The sequence below is a fragment of the Triticum urartu genome, chromosome 1, assembly GCF_003073215.2.
Source record: "Triticum urartu cultivar G1812 chromosome 1, Tu2.1, whole genome shotgun sequence".
NCBI lineage: Eukaryota > Viridiplantae > Streptophyta > Magnoliopsida > Poales > Poaceae > Triticum > Triticum urartu.
In genome coordinates, this window is record NC_053022.1 from 339,334,027 (window position 1) to 339,355,265 (window position 21,239).

The 21,239-nt window shown below is 52.3% G+C and overlaps 1 protein-coding gene and 1 long non-coding RNA gene across 2 annotated transcripts; both read right to left on the minus strand.

The window, feature by feature from the left end:
• Positions 1-57: 57 nt before the first annotated feature.
• LOC125510786 (mitochondrial inner membrane protein OXA1-like) lies at positions 58-21,002 on the minus strand. Its single transcript, XM_048676053.1, has 9 exons — positions 20,481-21,002; positions 20,305-20,386; positions 19,246-19,290; positions 19,045-19,103; positions 4,162-4,228; positions 3,909-4,040; positions 1,854-1,973; positions 685-739; positions 58-572 (listed from the first exon to the last, which is right to left on the minus strand). The coding sequence occupies exons 1-9, from the start codon at positions 20,921-20,923 to the stop codon at positions 361-363; spliced, it is 1,215 nt and encodes a 404-aa protein (XP_048532010.1). The 5' UTR covers positions 20,924-21,002; the 3' UTR covers positions 58-360.
• On the minus strand, positions 4,902-6,182 carry LOC125510794. The gene is made up of 2 exons (XR_007284748.1): positions 5,328-6,182; positions 4,902-5,222 (listed from the first exon to the last, which is right to left on the minus strand). It is a non-coding gene; the product is annotated as an uncharacterized LOC125510794 (long non-coding RNA).
• Positions 21,003-21,239: the final 237 nt, after the last annotated feature.

Genomic DNA, 21,239 nt, shown 5'->3' on the forward strand with positions numbered 1-21,239 from the left:
AAATGACAGATCTAGGCTTGATATCCAGTTATTTTCTTCGCAAAAACAGTCAAGTCATCATTGTTCTGAAAAATCTATTGTTGTCCCTCCCAATTCCTTCACAATGAAACTGAGAAGGCGTACAATGTCATCAGTGTCGATGAAATCTTTCTTACAAAACATGGTGTCAATGAAGGCCAGGAGATCTCACCATACCTAAGCTAGCACATGATGAACACGTCAGTATGCTACCTATTCGTCTCCAGTAGTAGCCAGCTACTCTACTCCTGGAACCAGATAAAGCATAAGACTAGGAGATTGCTACCCGGTAAGTGGTGTAGTTCATCTCGAAAAAAAAGTGGCGAGTATTAGTGTCTACATTTAACCGTCTTTGGTCGATTTCATATCGGACTCTTCTCTGTGAGTGCTACCATCAGAAGATTTCTTTGTCTCTGGGGAAACGGGCTCTTCCTGCTCTTTGACAGAAGGGGCATCATCTTCAGCAGTTGGGCCCTTCTGTCCATCACAAGAACATTTTCTTTGTTTCAAGGGGGTGCCATATAGTACTTTCTGCACAGCTGGCTGTTCGAGAGCTGCAAGCAATCAAAGCGTGTTTCTATATGTCAAGTATAATGGAGAAAGGACCAAACAAATTTATTTATTTATTTTGTAAAGAAAAAGGACCAATCAAAATACAAGGCTCACCTATCCTTTCTGCAAGACTTAGAGAACTCCAGGTGACCAAGGAACAAGAAATCGCCTGGACAGGGCATAGATTTGGAGATGCTTTAACATAAGAAAGAAGGGGAACCCCAGAATGTTTACGTGCTTTACTTCAGAATGTCTGGAATATCAATTAATAGTATAGTAGTAGATGCTCTGTAATGCACTATTTATTGGAGAAAGAGCTCACCGGCTAGCTGCTGACATGGTAATAAACCTAGAAGCTACATGGAATTGGAGATTTTACTGCAGAGCTAATGAATTCCATCATACATGTACCAGCCAATTCATCCGAGAGCTTGAAAAATTGAATGTTTTTTTATAAGCTACCGCCCCCATAAAATAGTTGTATGGTCACAGAAACAGTAAATCATAGTGATCCCCCCTTACGCTAATATGCTCAATGATGCATACTGTATTTATATTATTAACATGTCAATCGTTTATGAACATATATCCAATACAAAAGTACAATCAGAAGAACAAGTATACGTTCATTCTGTTTTCTGTTACTGAAGTCAAGGTATTAAGAAAAAAAATACTACATGGGGAAGCATTTTTTAACTCTTTACTTTTTAATTGGTTAAAACATAAAACCCAGATATATGATCCTATTACATCACAGAATGAGAAGCACGGGCCAACCAAAACATATGGGAAAAAGAGATATAAATCTTAGGATCAAACGCACCTATTATCAACACAGTGCACATGTGCACTTCAAAAAATTCCCAAACATATTACTCCCTCCGTTCCGAATTACTTGTCGCAGGTATGGATGTATCTAGATGTATTTTAGTTCTAGATACATCCATTTCTGCGACGAGTAATTTGGAACGGAGGGAGTACATTACTAGAACATGCTATCATACGTGCAAGCCCAAACACGGTGGAAAAAATAATATCATGAGTGCATTTTACATAAAGACATGTTCTCTTTTTGTAATGTGCACATATAGCAATATTTTTCCATGCATATATATTCTAACATGCTCAGGCACTATGGTTTCTTTATGGATTTTACCTTGCATATGATCCTAAGAGCACAGAACCCGTATCCAAGCTCAGCATAGAGGGTTCAGCTTACAGAATCATATATTCAATGTTTTGATAACAAAAGATTCAAAGGATGAGCAAATACTCCACAATACCTGAGGAAGGGTTGCTGTCAACAACATAGATAGAAGAGATATTACTCTCAGAGCTTCCCTTGCTTCTTTGTGCATCGTGCGAGAGCATTTTTTGCATTTCGTTGAAGCACCGTACTTGAGCTACAAGCCAAAAACTCTTATTAGCTATCCCTCTGTTTGGAATTGTAAGGCATCCACCGTTTCAATACTTATCTTTGACCAACAATTAGTTAAACAATATGTATGTTATGTGATACAAAATTGATTTCGTTGGGTAGTTATTTTATATATGAATCCAACAGTGTCGATCTGTATCATGTAATTTTATACATTGTTTAACTAAATGTTGGCCTAAGATAAATCCTAAAAAGCTGGAGGCCTTACATTTCCAAATGGAGGGAGTAACAGTTAACACTGAATCTGACAAAGTAATTTTATCAAACACGGATGCCTTAGGAGGCTTCCGTACAACAACCCAAAATTATGAATCAACTATTATAAGAAAAGGGCCTTAAAGAAGTAAAAGGAACAAGATGAAGAGACAGCTATAAACAAAAAAAAGAGTCAAATTAGCAGCGTTCGGCAGTGCAAACTGACATCTGAGTGTTATTGACACATCGTAAATTACACAGAGAAATTAAACAATACAGCATACACAAACTTAAAAGTAAGAGAAGTAATGGATGGATTGATGGCACAGTAGATGAGGACTATAGGTAAAAACCTTCAAGGTTCACGTCAAACAAGTTTTAAAGAAAAAGAGATTTCAGCCCAAACAATTAGATACATGCATTAAATCGCCAAAATATCTCTAGATTGTAGATTAAATCAATTGCACATACCAAAATGCAGGAGTTGTGCATAAAACATAAAACTTTGTAAAGGTTTCAAGGATTCTTAAGAACTAGACTGTTCACTGCTAATTGGTCATAATCATGTGCCCATGACAAACAATCATGTGTCTTGATTCAATTACAGTCGCTCCAAATGATCAACAACCAATGCACAGACAACTAAAGACAACAGATTACTAACTAATATGAATTGAGTGCTATTTGTAAGAAACACCACGTTCCACTAGTGGATCTTCACTCATAAATGTGCCCCTGGGGAGCTTTCAATTCTTGAAATGGTAAAGAAAGATCGCCAGTGTGCATTAAAATAAAATTATCTCCAAGATCTAATGTTAATACATGCAGAAACAGCATAGTATTGCCAAAAAAACTAAAGTAAAAAACTAGTAACTCCATTCCATAATTCTTGTCATGGTTTTAGTTCGAATTTGAACTAAAACCATGACAAGAATTATGGAACAGAGGGTGTACATTTATTCATAAACAGAACTTAAGTAAGCAGACACACAGAACTTAAGTAAGCAGACACACAGAACAAAGAGGAAGAAACTATTAATGATGTTCTCCATCTACACTTCAGCTTTGTTCACTCAGCAAACACCACTAGCATTACTCATAAGTACTACTTCCGTTCCAAAATAATTGAAATTCTACATTTTCCATAAGTCAAACTTGCTTAAGTTTGACCAATTCTACAGAAAAGGGCAGCCCGGTGCATGTAGCTCCCACTTGTGCAGGGTCCGGGGAAGGGTCCGACCACTTTGGGTCTATAGTACGCAGCCTTTCCCAAGGCAACAGTTTTACCGCTGCGCCAAGGCTCCCCTTCACCAACTCTATAGAAAAAAGTGCTAAAATCTACATCACCAAATACACATAGAACAATATTTCATAAAGAATATAATGAGACTAATTTGGTGTTCAAAAAATGTTAATATATTTTTCTATAGCCTTGGTCAAACTTCAACAAAATATCTTATGCGAACAGTTTTCTATAGCCTTGGACAAACCCAGACCTTCAATTATTTTGAAACGGAGGTAGTACATTTTTTATGGTTTAAACTTAAAACAACAAAATATCTTATGCGAACAGTTTACTGTGGAAGCATTGACAACCTAAATAAAATCAAATGAGCAAATATTCAAAGCAAGTAATCAATGGGATCTCAAAATTTATAGCACAAGAACAAAAATATATTTAGATCTGAAGAAACTGTGAGCATACCTCTGAGGTAAGCATGATGAACAGTGATGTTATCATGGGAAAGATGCAAAGAGCATCAGGGGTTGTCAGATCAGTAAACCACAATGCTCCACCCCCTTTTAAAGATGGGACATTGTCAACCATGTTTGATATCTAGAAGCATGATAGAAGAATGAAATAGTCTGTGAAAATGGAAACGGTGAAGATGGTTGTAGTGGTAACGGGAGGTACCAAAAGTTAGCCAAACAGAAGGAAGCACGTGGTGTCAACTTACAGCAATGTGAAGAGTTATCAAGGTATACGGTGTCACAATTACTGGAAGATATAATGCAAGACCTAGCCTGTGTGAACAAAGGCAAGCATTTAGATCTTGGAGAAATCCATGCAAAGCTTCCTATGACAATAAGTAGGAGCAAAAGAAATTTTGTTTTTTATAGCATATAAGGTTAAATTTGTTAGCCAAAGGGAATTTAGCTCAATACAATAAGAAAGCAAAGAGATCGGCAATAATTTGGAAAGGGAAATGCCAGAAAAGCTACACAACAGCATAAATTATAATTATTTTAGTTATGGCTAGGGAACACACCACAGCACCATAGGATTATTAATGCAAAGTTAGAAGTGAGGAGTTGGCATTATAGTTTGCACTTCAGAATTCAGATATGCATGTACATGCCTATATTTTCATAGCAAATAGGAGATATAATCAACTATATTTACTAAACTGTCCAGCAAAAGTGACCCAACTGGCTGAAGGTAGTATGGAGTATGGACACTATAGAACTACAAAAGAAAGAAAGAAACAATAGTTTAATATGACATAAAAGGTATGTAAGTACATCATATATATGCATTCGTTTCCATAAAAAAAGTATGTGCCTCCATGCAAATGATGCAATAATTTGATTGAAGTTGTACATGTGTAATTTTATTCTCAACTTTTTCTTAACAAGAATCCTTGTCTTCTATAAATACAAGATAAAAAGTACAGGATAAAAGGTCGGTCTGTATAAGCCAGCATGTCTGGAAACAAAAATACAAAAGGATGTGCCAAATCGGTATCAAACTGAGTGTATGGACCGATATTTAGAAACTCGTATTATTAAAACCAAAGCTTATAGTGGTAGCCTCAAACGCTAGCTCCAACGTGAAGAATAATAACATGGAGATATAAACCTTCAGCTGAGCTACTGCGATAGGGAAGGGAGAGAAGGTCATGCATGCTGTGTTAGCTCCACTGGCGACACACACTGAAAATGAGCAGTTTTCACTACACTATTCCTGCATTTTGTATGCCTATGCATATTGTAACCGCCCTCCGTTGGATGCTGTTTCCTGAACGGTGGTAGCAGTGTGCAGTCAAAACAATGTGCAAACAATGTTTAAACAAAACCTGTGCTAATGTAGTATCAACTATCTTATCTCGATTGAGTGGCTCACCTCTCGAGGATCCATCGGATGGTAGGGAACCTCGTTGATAATGCTCACAGCATGGTGGATTTGGAAGCAGTGAAACGCTGCCGTCTTAAACATCAATAGACTTATAGACCTGATATCGCTACGCTGCTCGTCAGTATACGTGCAGAGTCAGGATTCTGGGCTAAGGCAGGGGCAACTGGCCTACAGGCGTTACTACCAGCAGAGCTTAGTTTTCTTAGGGGTGCGCATACGATGTTGCCGTGTTGGCCTATTTGTAGGCCTGGTGTACATAGGTTGTTTCTATATATCATAAAATCAAGACGCAAAATTTTTCTAGTTTATCCGAAATATATATATGCAAGTGTGTGGACTGTCCCTGCCCATGACTGAAACATGCACTCATGGTATAATGTGTATTAACTTGGACAAGATTAGCTCCATTATCGCTGCTTCTTGCACATGATGTGCAGAAAGTTAGCTGGTTAGAGTAGCAAGCCCTGTGATCGGCCACCGTTTGCTATGGTGATGACTGATAACCACCTACATAACTACATTAAGTGCCAATTTAAGAATCTGGTGCACAACATATGCCACAGAATGTACATGCATGTTTTTCCTTTGTGTCATGCATAAATGCTTAGTGCAAAAATAACAAGTTCATAAGATCGTGCTTTTGACATGGATCATTCATTCCTGATTAAAAAAAGGCTATTAAAACCGCATAAAGAACTTAAACTATCTACCCTGGAAACAAGTTGTCGGAGTAAATAACCATGGGTAGCCTAGCCGGCTCCCCCTGGCCCTTCTGAAAAAATTACGAGCCGATTCGGCCCTCAAGAATCCAAGACACAGGGCCGCCTCCCCCTTGCCGGCTGTCTCCAGGCCGGCTATCGGAAGGCAGCCCGACTTCAGCCCTTATGAAGAGAAGCCGCGGGAGGGCCGGCTCCGAGAAGGCCGACTCCAAGAAGCCAGCTCCCATAAAACGGTCAAGATCGTACCCTCGAAGTCTGCATCCACATAACGGCGATGTGACGGGGCGTGGCTACAGTGAAGCCTGCCACCCCCGAATCCCGAAGCACGCCTGGCACAGTGCGCCGTACGGGTGGCCATGACCCGTCCGGCGCAGCACTGTTGCCACGTTGACCCTGATGTCATCCACGACGGGCTACCAGTACGGCCTACGGGCGGTGGGCCCCTTCGGGCAGAGAGACACCCGAAGGCGGCCAGACCTCCTCCAGTCGGCTCAAAATAGAGCCGGCTCCTCACAGCCGGCTTGCCACCTCCCTCGAAGAAGACGCCCCATTAAGGAGACAAGACGCGGTGGGGCTACCGTGATTGCCCACTGGGCGGCGGCACTGTAGCCACGCCTACTTCGGCGAAGCCCTCGCCACCAAGATTGAGCAACAGTAACCAGCCGCCGACAAGGCCCTGACAGTGGGGCCTGCCTGTCGACCAAGGAGCCGGCAGCCGGCGGGACCCACTAGCCGGCGGGCCCTAGCAGCCGGCGCAGAAGCCGGAGAGCGTAGACACAGACGGCTGGGCCCCGCGCCCAGCCGGATTACCATTGTACCCACGGGGGGCAGGCCTATGTAAACCCCCCGGAGCATCCATGCAAAGGGAGATCAATCCTTGCTAGTCTCAAACACCACATAGGGAGGAGAAGAGAGCAAGCCGTGCCTTTCTTCCTCCTCTCGCCAAACAGCTCAAGGAGCACCGTGTAGCTACTTGTTTATCTAGTGACCATGCGGAGACCCCGCAGAGCAGCAGTAGGGGTGTTATCTCCACGGAGAGCCCCGAAACTGGGTAAGATTCGCCGGCGTGCATGTCTTCGCCTCATCCCGTTTTCAGGCACCGGCGACGTCTTACTGGCTCCCACAATGATAAGCCACCCGTTGGCATATGTCGCACCTACCACCCGACATTTGACGCCCACCGTGGAGCCAGGTGCACCGCCGTCCGGAGACCTGTTCTGGACGGGAACCCTCTTCCTCACCCGCGAGCGTAGCCAGCCCGGCACGCCCGATGGCGCTTGCCACGACGTGCTACAAGGCGTCACCAACATCTGTGCGGCGAGCAGCCTCGCTGATCTCCTTAACAAGACTCTCATCTCTGACGAGCTCGCCTCCGACGCAGGCACCGACCACCTCGTCAACCTCCTCGGCCAGCTCCACGTCTCCGGCGAGCCTGCCGTGGACTTGGAGTCGATTGGCTCCACCGATCCGATGCCTGTCGACTCCGACACGGCCTCACTCGACACGTTCCCCACCAACGTCGCGATCTACAACGACCCGCCTCCCCGGGCCGAAGGCTGCGGCGCTGTCACCACCGAGGTGATGGTCATCGGCCACGGCGGCGCTTCTGACGAGAGCGCCCACGACGTCCCGCACGCGGCGGTCCACGACTTGTCCATCCCCCTCCCGGCCGATGCCGACGCTGAAGCACTGGAAGCTCGCCGCCTTGCCCTCCTCGCGGAGGGCCGGAAGTTGGTTTCCATGAGACGCCTCGCTGAGGCCCACCGACGCGAGGCCGACCGCGCCGCCTTTGGCACGCCGCCCCCAGGCGGGCCTAACCGGGCCGGCGTTGTCAGACAGCGCTGCGTTGTCGTCGCCGATACGCTAGGAGTCGACCGTCCAGTCTACGCTACTCCACTCGAGAACCTGCGCGCCGCCCAGGCGGCCGTAGACGAGCTAGATGGACTGGGGGCCTGATGCCGCCCTCCACGAGTCGGCAGGTGGCCACGGTCGAAGACGAGCAGCCCGAAGCGCGGCCCGCACCCAAGAAGCAGAGGGGCGGCAAGCCGGCTTGGCAGCCGGCCTTCTCCTACGAGCAGACTCTCGACGCCCCGTGCAAGTTCCACAGCGGCGCGAAGCCGTCCAACCACACGACCCGGAAGTGCCACTGGCTCACCCGAATCTCTAAAGGCGAAGGGCTCGCACCGCCTCCGCCTGCCGGTCCGCCGCCTCCGGCTCCGCAGCCGCCGGCCGCTCGGCCCGTAGTCGGAGCCGTGCACGATGAGTTCCCCGACGAGCATGCCGCCTATATCATCTTTACAAGTCAGCCCGAAGACCGGCGCAGCAAACGCCGAGAGCACCAAGAAGTCAGCATGGTTGCTGCCAACCCCGCCGAGCACATGCACTGGTCAGAAAAACCTATCAGCTGGAGCCGGACAGACCACCCAGAGGTGATGCCGTCTCCCGGCTCTTATGCGTTGGTTTTGGATGCCACCCTTGCAACGGATAGACGCGCTGCCCGATTCTCCCGCGTGCTGATAGACGGCGGGAGCAGCATCAACATTCTGTACCGTGACACCATGGAGAAGCTGAATGTCAAGACGAAGCAACTCATGCCTACTCGGACTGTGTTCCATGGCATCGTACCCGGCCTGTCCTGCGCCCCCATTGGCAAGATCAAGATTGATGTACTTTTTGGGATAAGGAGCATTTCCGCCGGGAAGCGATCTGGTTTGAAGTGGTGGACCTGGAGAGCCCTTACCATGTATTGCTTGGCCAACCTGCCTTGGCCAAGTTCATGGCAATTCCTCACTATACATACCTCAAGATGAAGATACCGAGCACCAAAGGCGTCATCACCATAGCCGGCGATTACAAGAAGTCCTCTGAGTGCGCAGCAGCCAGCAGTCGACTGGCCGAGTCCCTTGTGATTGCCGAAGAAAAGAAGATGTTGGACCGAGTCGTGGCCATGGCCGGCAAGCAGTCGGCCTTGTCCCCCGATCCCAAGGAGCATGATGCTCAAGGATCTTTCCAGACGGCCAAGGAGACGAAGAAGATACCTCTTGACCCCGAGCACCCAGAGAGGTTTGCCGTCATCGGGGCAAACCTAAACAGCAAATAGGAAGGCGAGCTCGCCGATTTCCTCCGTGAGAATCGGGACATCTTTGCATGGTCCCCCAAGGACATGCCGGGCGTTCCGAAGGAATTCGCCGAGCACAAACTACACGTCTGAGAAGACGCAAAGCCAGTCAAACAACCCCTCCGCCGACTGTCAGAGGAGAAACGCAGGATTGTGGGAGAGGAGATAGCCCGGCTTCTGGCAGCCGGCTTCATTATGGAAGTTTTCTTTCCAGAGTGGCTCGCCAACCCGGTCCTCGTGCTAAAGAAGAACGACAAGTGGCGCATGTGTATAGACTACACGAGCCTCAACAAGGCCTGCCTCAAAGATTCCTTTGCCCTGCCAAGGATTGACCAAGTGATAGACTCCACGGCCGGATGCGAGCTGTTGAGTTTCTTGGATGCTTACTCGGGGTATCACCAGATAAAATTAGATCCGGCAGACCGCCTGAAGACCGCCTTCATCACGCCATTCGGAGCCTTCTGCTACCTGACTATGACATTCGGCTTGAGAAATGTCGATGCCACTTTTCAGCGTTGCATGCAGAAGTGTCTCCTCAAGCAACTCGGCAGAAATGCCCATGTCTACGTAGACGACATTGTGGTGAAGACGGAGAAGCGCGGCACCTTGTTGGAAGACCTCAAGGAAACATTTGAGAACCTACGCCGGTTCCAAATCAAGCTTAACCCCAAGAAATGCGTGTTCGGAGTACCAGCCGGCCAGCTCCTAGGCTTCCTGGTCTCCGAACGCGGCATCGAATGCAACCCAGTAAAGATCAAGACCATTGAGAGAATGGCGATTCCCACCAAACTTCGAGACGTCCAGAAGTTTACCGGATGCTTGGCCTCCCTGAACCGCTTCATCAGCCGGCTCGGAGAGAAAGCTCTTCCCCTCTACCGCCTCATGAAGAAGACCAACCACTTCGAGTGGAATGACCAAGCCGATCAAGCTTTTCACGAGCTGAAGAAGATGCTGGCCACGCCGCCTGTCCTGACGGCGCCGACTGAGAAAGAGCCCATGCTCCTCTACATTGCCGCAACCAGCCGGGTGGTCAGCACCGTCATCGTAGTCCAACGCCCAGAAGAAGGCCGAATCCAGCCGGTCCAGAGGCCGGTGTACTATTTGAGCGAGGTGCTGTCTACCTCGAAGCAGAACTACCCGCACTACCAGAAGATGTGCTACGGCGTGTACTTCGTCGCCAAGAAGCTGAAGCCCTACTTCCAAGAGTATCCCATCACGGTTGTATGCACCGCCCCGCTGGCCGAGATCATAGGCAGCCGGGATGCATCCGGCCGGGTGGCGAAATGGGCCATCGAGCTGGCCCCCTATACGATCTTCTACCAGCCTCGCACCGCCATCAAGTCCCAAGCATTGGCCGACTTCCTCGTCGACTAGGCCGAGACCCAGTACCTACCGCCGGCTCCCGACTCCACTCATTGGCGCATGCACTTCGATGGGTCCAAGATGCGCACCGGCTTGGGAGTCGGCGTCATCCTCACCTCTCCCAAAGGCGACAAGCTCAGATACACGCTGCAAATTCACTTTGCCGCCTCCAACAACGTGGCCGAGTACGAGGCGCTCATACACGGGCTCCGGCTTGCCAAAGAACTCGGCATTCGCCGGATCCTATGTTATGGCGACTCGGACTTGGTGGTCCAGCAATCATCCGACGACTGGGATGCCAAGGACGCAAATATGGCAAGCTACCGCTTCCTCGTTCAGCAGATCAATGGGTATTTTGAAGGATGCGAGTTCCTCCACGTACCACGAGCCGACAACGAGCCAGCTGATGCCCTGGCTCAAATAGGCTCCACTCGGCAAGCAATACCAGCCGGTGTCTCTCTACAACGCCTCCTCAAGCCGTCTATCAAGCCGTCTCCAGAGTCCGATTCCATCTTCGTGCCGCCTGACCCCGACGCAGCCGGCTCGAAGAACCAAGCAGGTGACCTGGGGACTTCGATAGTCGGCCAGGGGGTATCAGCAGGCGGCTCGGGGACTTTCGTAGTTACGCCCGACCCGGGGACTGCCTCACCTGGCTCGGGGACTACGGTAGTCGGCCCGGAGACTACACCAACACAACAGGCGGCGGCCGACTCCAGCATTTCACCGCCCAGCCCGCCCGCCCTGGTCGCAGCGGCCGTTTTGGCAATAGAAGAAGTCGCAGCTCCGTCATGGGCTCAATCCATCCTCAACTTCCTAATAAACCAAGATCTGCCGGCTGACGAAGTAGAGGCAAGACAAGTCCAACGCCGAGCTGGAGCATACACAATCGTCAACAGAGAACTCGTCAAGCGCAGTGTCACTGGAGTCCTCCAGCGATGCGTTGAGCAAGAGAAGGGCATTGCAATCCTCAGAGACATCCACCAAGGAGAATGCGGCCACCATGCGGCCTCAAGATCACTCGTCGCCAAAGCCTTCCGCCATGGTTTCTTTTGGCCGACTGCTTTGGATGACGCCAAGGAGTTAGTTAAACATTGCAAAGGGTGCCAACTCTTCAGCTCCAAGCAACACATGCCGGCTTCAGCACTCAAGACCATTCCCCTCACTTGGCCCTTCGCCGTTTGGGGACTGGACATGGTGGGCCCATTCAAGACGGCGCGAGGCGGCATGACACATCTGCTTGTCGCCGTGGACAAATTCACCAAATGAATTGAGGCAAAGCCGATCAAGAAGCTGAATGGGCCGACTGTCTTGACATTTATCGCAGATATAACAACTCGGTACGGCGTGCCACACAGCATTATCACCGACAATGGCACGAATTTCGCCAAGGGAGCCTTGGCACGTTTCTGCGCGACGCAAGGCATCCGGTTAGACCTAGCGTCCGTCGCCCACCCGCAGTCAAACGGCCAGGTCGAGCGAGCCAACGGCCTCATCCTTTCCGGCATCAAGCCCCGACTGATCGTACCACTGGAGCGTTCAGCCGGCTGTTGGCTCGATGAGCTGCCGGCTGTCCTCTGGAGTCTGCGCACTACACCAAACAAGTCAACCGGCTTCACTCCTTTCTTCCTCGTATATGATGCCGAGGCGGTCATCCTAACTGACATCGAGTTCGACTCGCCTCGGGTAACCATGTACACGGAAGCCGAGGCCAAGGAAGCACGAGAAGACGGCATCGACCTGCTGGAGGAAGGCCGGCTGTTAGCCCTCAGCCGGTCCGCCATCTATCAGCAGGGCCTGCGCCACTACCACAGCCGGAAGGTCAAGCTAAGATCCTTCCAAGAGGGCGATCTTGTGCTCCGGCTGATCCAGCGAACAGCCAGCCAGCACAAGCTCTCGGCCCTTTGGGAGGGCCCTTCGTCATCAGCAGAGCCTTAGGCAACGACTCCTACTACCTGATCGACGCGCAGAAGCCGAAGGCACGAAAGAGAGACGACTCCGGCAAGGAGTCGGAACAACCATGGAACGCCAACCTCCTCCGAAGGTTTTACAGTTGAAATGCAGTATGTATCACGCTAACTTTTGTACTAAGTACGAGACAATAGGCCCCCGAGGAGAGCTCGGAGACTGCCATCTTTTGTCTATAAATGAAAAGTATCATGCTTATGGCCTTGTCATTGCATTCACTTTTTTCCGTCCGGCACCGGGTTCGACTAGTCGGCCCAGGGACTGGCCGCCTGGAGTTATATTAGAAGTCCTACCCGCAGTCAGACAAGCAGTGTGCCGGCCCCCAAGCCTCCTCTTGCCAAAAGTCGCAGTTCGAAGAACCGGCTGTCCGGCTAGCAAGAGTTAAGGGCAGGAACGGGTGCCCACACGAAAAACGGCTAGGGACTAACGGACTAATATAACAAAAGCCGATTTTTCTCCCACCGCCGACCGGCTACCAGAGTAGCCGGCCGGCCGGCTTCCATTCACCTCGCTCCAATCTAAGAAAGCTCGAGTACTTGCCTTCCCAGAAGGGGAAGGCAGTAAAGGAAACAGCCTAAGGATAAAAAGCATACGTAAATGAAAGCCAAACATGCACACAATCATATTTACATAAAAGACCTTCAAAAGGCCAGCATTCGACATAGTTTGAATACACCCCCAGTGGGTGGAACTGCGCAAGTTTGATAAAGTTGTTCAAAAGGCAACAAGCAGAAAAAAACAAGGACGGCAAACTAAGCCAAGGGAGCGATTGGCGAGTCGGGCAGGTCGGTGGAGACGGCAGTGCCGGCTGGAGGAGTGGCCGGCTGGCGAACCTCGGCATGATCACCGCCTCCCGCAGAGGGCGCGCTAGCACGCGCCTCGTTGCTGGAGGCACGATCAGGCTGAGGCTGGCTGGCCGCTTCGCCGGCCGGCTCAACGTCTTCGCCCTCCTCTCCTTCGTCGTCTTCGCCTTCATCGCTGGAGGCAATCTCCTCTGCCGAGTCTTCACCCGCTGCCGGGTCCAGCCCGAACCACTCCTCCGGCTGGGCAACGCCGTCGTCATTGATCTCAGGAGCGAAGACGCTGATGTCAGTACACTCGGCAATCGTCGAAGCGCGCTGAGCGATAGCCGGCCGCACCTCCTCCAACTCTTCGTCGGCCTCCAGCCGCCAGGTGCGCAGCTGGTCCAGGTTCAGCCCCGGATACCAGGCTCGGACGAACTCCAGCGCCCGCCCAGCTCCAAGCCGGGCTGCCGACGCCTTCCAGGCCTCGAAGCGGCCAACCGCCACCTCCAGCCAGTCGGCAGCCGACTCGGGGTGCGGGAAATCGTCTCGCTTGGCCAGAGGGCGGCCAACACCTGCGCCCGGCGCGCTGGAGGCGGCGGAGCATACGGTGAGCCGGCTGCAGCCGCGCTTGGACCGCCAAGAGTTGCTCCTCAAGCGTCCGACTCGCGTCCAGCGCGATGTCAACCCCCGCCTGACGGCGCGCTTCGCGATGGGCCTCGATGGTTTGGGTAGCGAAGACGGAGTAGCCGGGAAAGTAGTCTGCACAGAGGATAAAAAGTAGCACAGGTCAGAACACGAATCAGGCGGCAAGGGGCATGCAAGGAGCGAGGAAGGCGGCTTACCGTCGATCAAATCCTCAATACGGCCGAAGCCTTCATTCAGCGCTTGCCTGGTCTCAGCCCAGCCCGCCGCTTCGGTCTCGAACTCAGCCTTCAGGGCGGCTTCATTATCCTGCGCCTTCTTCAGGGCCGCCTTGTGGCTCTCCTCCTGGTCAGACAGCTTCTTGGCCAGGCGGTCACGCTCCAGGACCAAGGCGTCGTACTCAGTTTCCTTGGCGCGAAGGGCGGCCTGCACCTCGCTGAGCTGCCCCCTCAAGTCGGCATTGGCTCTTGCAAGCATGAAGACAAAGGAAATTAATAAGGTGAAGTCGTCAAGGAAGATCCGACCCGGCTGCTCAGCAGTCGGCCCGAATTTCGGAGACTACACCCAGTGGGTGTGCTGACGCGCCCCCACAGGAGATGAACGAAACAAATACGCACTCCGGCTGCTGGTCAGGTCCTCGGTTCTCCTGCCCAGCTCCTGAGCCTGGGAGTTGAAGGCGGCTGCACGGAGGTTGTGATATTCCTAAAAGATTATACAGAAAGGATAAGTTTAGTTGTCAGAACCTAGTAAGTTCCAAGCCGCCTGCGCAGCAGCCGGCTCAGAACTCGGGGACTACACCCAATGGGTGCGCTGACGCGCTCCCACGGAAGAAATCGAAAGAGCAAAATAACCAAGGATAGAAGACTCACCCGGATGACGGCCCGCGTCAAGAGAAACTCTTGAGTGTATCGCTGCAACGAGGCGGCCTGAGCTTGAAGCCGGTTCCGGACCTCCTGGGCCGCCGCGTTCAGCTCGCCCGTCCCCCCGCTGGGAGTCCACTCGGACGTGCTGACGCTCGCCGTCTCCAGGGCCTCCGCCGTCTGGCTGGCGCCCGCTGCTCGGTGCGGTTCCGGCGCGGAGGCGCCACCCCCTGCGCGCCGGCGCAATGCCGGCTGCACCTCGAGGCCGGCCCCTGCCGCCGGCTCGCCCCTGGACGGCTGCTCTGGCGCCGCAGCTGATTGGCCGCGTTGGCCCGCTTTAGTCGGCGCCGTCTGCGACGCCCCCTCCACGAAGATCACGGGGTCCTTCCGCCTCTCCATCACCGGCGGGCCTTGGTCGACCTCCTCTGACGGGGGCACGAAAACGTCGGGGGCCACGGCACGGAGGGGAACAACGAGCAGCGGAGGCCGGTTGTGCGAGGCCTCCGCCTCCGTCTCCGCGGCTGCCGCCTTCGCCCGGGCCTTGGCCGCCGCGTCGGCCTGCTCCTTCGTCGCCTGGGCGGTCCTTCGCTCCGCCGTCTCCTGCGCGTTCCGCTCCGTGGCCTCCTTAAGGTCGGCGCGGGGATCCACGCAGCGGGAGCTTGAAGACCCTCCAGTCGGCCCGACTACGGAGCCGCCAGGACCTCGCTCGAGGGAAAGCGGCGCCCTGTCCGGCAAGAAAAGAAAGGTTTAGAAGAGTTTCGGACGAAGAGACAAAAATATATACGCAAGACATTCGACGACTTACGCAGAGATCGCCTGCGGCTGCTTCACCACCTTGCGGAAGCGGGCCCGCCTTCGCGGCCGCCTCATCCCGCTTGGTCGCCGCCATGGAGGCCTTGGATTTTTTCAGCCGACTGCCGAAGAAGGTCGACGCGGCCCGGCGCTTCTGCGCGCCGCCACGGGCAGCCGGCACGGCAGAAGAGCCCGTGCCCTGATGATCGGGCGCCGGCTGGCGGTGCGGGGCGACTTCGACCTCGTCGTCATCCGGCCAGTCCTCGAAGCTGGCCCCGAGTCCCGCGCCTCCGGCCTCATCACTTTCCCCCACGATGGCGTCTTCCATGGCGGCCGCTCCCAGGTCCGGATCGTCGGCGTCGTCCACCGTGCGGTCGGGGAGGAGCTGGCGCTCTACCCCAGCGGCCCCGGCTGTCGGCGGGAGAAGAGGGTTCTGCAAAAGGCAAACCAATTGATTAAAGAGTCGGCTATCATGAGGCCGGCTACAAAAAAGAAAGAAAAGAAGAAAGAACTTACGGCAGGCGGAGGGTTGGCGCGGGAATACGGCTCCTTGCCGTATCGCCAATCCTCGGCGAGCTTGCAGTTGGAGATATAATTCACCATGTAAGACACCTCTACGTGAGGCATCTCCCTGATGCTCAGCCGGCACGGGTCGAAGCGGCCGCCCATTTGGCAGATCATGTGAGGCCGGCCTTGGAGCGGAAGAACCCGGCGCTCCACGAAGGCGGCCACCAAGTCGGCTCCGGTCAGGCCCTCCGACTGGATCATCACCCGAAGCTGGGAGACGGCTGCATTCCCGGCCTGAGATAGCGACCTGGCCCGGTAGCTCCACGAAGGCTGCCTCCCAGCCGGCGGGCCGGCTACGTAAGCCGGCAGGTTGACGTAGTCGCCTTGCTGGGCGACGTTCTTCATGTAGAAATAAGACTTCTGCCAAAGCTTCACCGACTGGATCAGCGGAATGGACGGGAACGGATTGTTCTCGCTCGCCTGCCTCATGGCAATGAAGGCTCCGCAGGGGGCGGGCACGCCCGCGACGACGGTGCCGAGCTTGCTTTGGAAAAACTCCCCCCAGAGCTCGAGCGTGGGGAGAACTCCAAGAAAACCCTCGCACAGGGTGACGAAGGCCGACAGCAGCATCACCGCGTTGAGCGTGAGGTGATGCGGCTGGAGGTGGTAGAACTCGAGGAAGGCTTGAAGGAATCCGCTCGCCAGGAGGCCGAAGCCGCGCAGGCAGTGCGAGCGGAAGATCACCCGCTCGCCCTCCTCCGGTGCCGGCGAAATCTCCCTCGCCGGCGCTTGACGAACCCGCACAAGGTCCTTGCCGGGCAGACGCCGCGTCCGGCGGAGGAACTCGACGTGGTCCTCATGGACGTTGGAGCCATCCCACGAGCTCGACAGCGCCATGGGAGCGATGCGGCGGGGAGCAAGACTAAGCGACGGCGAAACGGCGTGGCAAAGGACTGCTGCGGCGGGGAGCAAGACGAAGCGACGGCGGAACGACGCGGCAAGAAGTTGCTGCGGCGAAGAGAAGGAGGGCGAGAAGGGGCGGAGTGAGGGAGAGCGCGCGAGCCTCTGCCGCTCCCCCTCCTCCTACTACTTATAGACCGCGCGGCGGAGCCGAGGAGGCGCGGCGTGGGGGAACGTGAGGATCAACTGCGCCCACTCCCCCACGTCCCGCGATTATTGTGCCTTGATGGCAGAATAAAAACCGCCGCGGGAAGGCGAGCGGTCCATGTGGGCCGCAGAAGATCCGCGCTCGGACCGAGGCCTGCGAGTGGCGGGCCCGGGCCTGCGACGGCGCCCCATCGCGCGCGTGCGTTGGCAGGATTTCCTCGTCACGTGGCCCGCGTTCCCGCCTGCGAGAAACAGAACTTTTCCGAAGACGGCGCGCACGGGATAGGAAGCTGACCTAGCTTCTCGTCCCTTTGTCAGCCTCGAAGCTCGATCAGCTTCGGGGACTACTGTCGGAGTAAATAACCATGGGTAGCCTAGCCGGCTTCCCCTGGCCCTTCTGAAAAAATTACGAGCCGATTCGGCCCTCAAAAATCCAAGACACAGGGCCGCCTTCCCCTTGCCGGCTGTCTCCAGGCCGGCTATCGGAAGGCGGCCCGACTTCAGCCCTTATGAAGAGAAGCCACGGGAGGGCCGGCTCCGAGAAGCCGGCCGCGAGAAGGCCGACTCCAAGAAGCCGGCTCCCATAAAGCGGTCAAGATCGTACCCTCGAAGTCTGCATCCACATAACGGCGATGTGACGGGGCGTGGCTACAGTGAAGCCTGCCACCCCCGAATCCCGGAGCACGCCTGGCACAGTGCGCAGTACGGGTGGCCATGACCCGTCCGGCGCAGCACTGTTGCCACGTTGACCCTGATGTCATCCACGACAGGCTACCAGTACGGCCTACGGGTGGTGGGCCCCTTCGGGCAGAGAGACACCCGAAGGCGGCCAGACCTCCCCCAGTCGGCTCAAAATAGAGCCGGCTCCCCACAGCCGGCTTGCCACCTCCCTCGAAGAAGACGCCCCATTAAGGAGACAAGACGCGGTGGGGCTACCGTGATTGCCCACCGGGCGGCGGCACTGTAGCCACGCCTACTTCGGCGAAGCCCTCGCCACCAAGATTGAGCAACAGTAACCAGCCGCCGACAAGGCCCTGACAGTGGGGCCTGCCTGTCGACCAAGGAGCCGGCAGCCGGCAGGACCCACTAGCCGGCGGGCCCCAGCAGCCGGCGCAGAAGCCGGAGAGCGTAGACACAGACGGCTGGGCCCCGCGCCCAGCCGGATTACCATTGTACCCCCGGGGGGCAGGCCTATATAAACCCCCCGGGGCATCCATGCAAAGGGAGATCAATCCTTGCTAGTCTCAAACACCACGTAGGGAGGAGAAGAGAGCAAGCCGTGCACTTCTTCCTCCTCTCGCCAAACAGCTCAAGGAGCACCGTGTAGCTACTTGTTCATCTAGTGACCATGCGGAGACCACGCAGAGTAGCAGTAGGGGTGTTATCTCCACGGAGATCTCCGAAGCTGGGTAAAATTCGCCGGCGTGCATGTCTTCGCCTCATCCCGTTTCCAGGCACCGGCGACGTCTTACTAGCTCCCACAATGATAAGCCACCCGTTGGCATATGTCGCACCTACCACCTGACACAAGTCATGCCCTTTAACTAACATTGTTTTGATTCTCAGATGAAACAATCTAACATCACTTTCCAAACGACTTCACTTCTAAACAGATCTTGTCATGGTTAAACGCTTGAAAGGAAAAATCATAGGGGAAACACACGATTTTATCTTCTCCCTTCCATGTTAAGATTAAACATCCCCCATATCTCTTATTTCATCCAGCAAGAACTACTTAAAAGTTAAAACATAAAGGACATTTTTTTCAGAAAGAAAACATTAGCGCTAACACCGTCGGAACACGCTTTATAGTGTCAAGATATAAACATAAGTAAGCATATTGCATACTTTTTGAGTGAAGAACATGCTGCACGCTCAGCTTCTTCTCTTGATGCATCGTCCTTAGCCTGCAGCAAATGATTGCATACAATTAACTTTCTTTTCTTGACAACATAATATGCAGGTTGTACAGTACATTAGGAGTACCAAAAAATCTAAGAGTTTCACTTTGCTTGTTGCAGGAATCATGAATAATGTTAGAATACCTACATTATTTACCAACTTGCTGGTTTGCTGCATCTCCTGACACATCTCCTATGTAAGTTTGAAGCATGAAAAGGGGTAGGGTTTAAGCCTGTGGTCAAAACATAATTCTTCACAATATACAACAGTTATACTTTTCTGAGTTGGCTCTGTAACAAGTTAGGGCATTTTTGCAATAAAAATGAGTTCTGCAAGAGCTTCATACAGAACAACTGTTATCCTACAGGATACTGGAAAAATTCTCACACTCAAAAAACAGGGCATTGAAAAGTTAACATCCAATCAATTCATTTACTTGGATCTGCCTAACAGACATTTACTCATGGATATTCCATTCACACTAACTCAGGGATATTGCATTCAGAGCACACATTTACTCGTGGATAATGCATATTTGCTGATATGTAGTACAAGAGTGTTGTGTGGCCATGTGGGTCCACAAAAAGGTGTTGTTCACAGACTAAACCTACCAATTTGTAGTTGTTGGATGGAATTAACTCCATGCAAAGAACTCAACTTTGCCTGCAGAAAGTTAGTTTAATATCTAACTCATGACTAACTGGGTACATGCAACTACTGACTATTAAAGGTATGAACCTACTTGCTTACAGCGCCCCAAATAATTGCAACAAACATGGATATTTTGAATTGTTTCCTTGTGGTTGTGGGTCTGCAGAAGGGTGCAGTTTACAGCCTAAACCTGTCACTTTGTAGTTTCTGGATGAAAGATTACTTAACTCCATCCAATGAATAGCAAGTTTTCATGCATAAAGTTTGTTTCATTATCATGAACAAATGATGATATAATATCTACTTCCTCTGTTCACTATTATAAAATGTTTTGGATATTTCAATATGGACTACATACGGACTGAAATGAGTGAATAAACACACTAAAACATGTCTACATACATTCGATTTAGAAAAAAGTTGGACTATCTTAGTAATATTGAACGGGGGAGTAGCTTATGACTAATTGGGTGATGCAGCTGCTACACTACAAGATAAGATGTTAATGATGCATGGGAACAATAACCGACGCAAAAATCCATAGCAAGATCTTACATATACTCGTTTCCTGGCAAGCATCCACAATGGGCACGACACAGACCGTAAGAGCACAGTGGAGAGAGCAATGGAAATCCACCTGCAGTGAAATACACGAGGAAAATGATGTAAGCCAGAGACAATTCCAACGACGCGGTGAAGGGCAAAAAATCCTCAAACCCCTAAACCCTAACCAGTTCAGACCAGTGAAGGAATGGACCGCGTCGATGAGATGCTGCACCGCCGCGACGGCAATCGACGAGTCCCCTGCGGCCAACGCCACCTCGCTGGGGAAGCTCGCCGGGGCAGCCACGGGCGGCCAGGCATCGGCGGCGCCGGTGAGGACGTCGGCGAAGTCAATGTCGCCGGAGGAGGAGGAGAAGCCGCGGCGGGGTGGCCCGGCGAGGAGGTGGATGCCGAATGGAAGGAGGTTTAGGGTTTGAGCTGTCCCGCAAGGGGAGAACGCGAAGCGCAACGGACGCGTTGCGGGTGAGAGAGGAAGGGGCGAGGGCTTCCGGGGATCGCCGATGGAGTTGGATGGGAGCAGTTGGGGGAGCGCGGGATGGAAGCGGCGGGAGAGGCAATCGGAGATGCTAGGCAAGGCGAGGCTTCTCCGCGCAGCCGCGGCGAACGCCATTGCTGCTCGGAGCGCGGTGCGCCGGCCACGAGGGAATGCGACCGTGGAGGAATGGCCGGTCGGTCGAACACGATCAGTTTCAGGTGAAACTCCTGGCCACACTTTTCGCCACGTTTTTTTTATCTTTTTTAGAGAGAACACCAATTTTATTGATTACTCGACAATATTATACAGAGTTCCCTCGATACAGTCCCCAACATAAAAAAACACATGGATTAACTGAATACATACAAGCTCTGACTAACAAATAAGCAACAATATTCAAATGCCGATATGTATGGTTGAAGATCATCAAATTGAAGGCAACGGCTACAAT

Coding starts and splice junctions, on each gene's coding strand:
- LOC125510786 (XM_048676053.1), bottom strand. CDS start 20,923: ATGGCGTTCGCCGCGGCTGCGCGGAGAAGCCTCGCCTTGCCTAGCATC. Junction 19,104..19,245: donor CCAGCAAGTTGGTAAATAAT/GTAGGTATTCTA, acceptor CATTTGCTGCAG/GCTAAGGACGATGCATCAAG. Junction 740..1,853: donor TGACAGCAACCCTTCCTCAG/GTATTGTGGAGT, acceptor TGCCCTGTCCAG/GCGATTTCTTGTTCCTTGGT.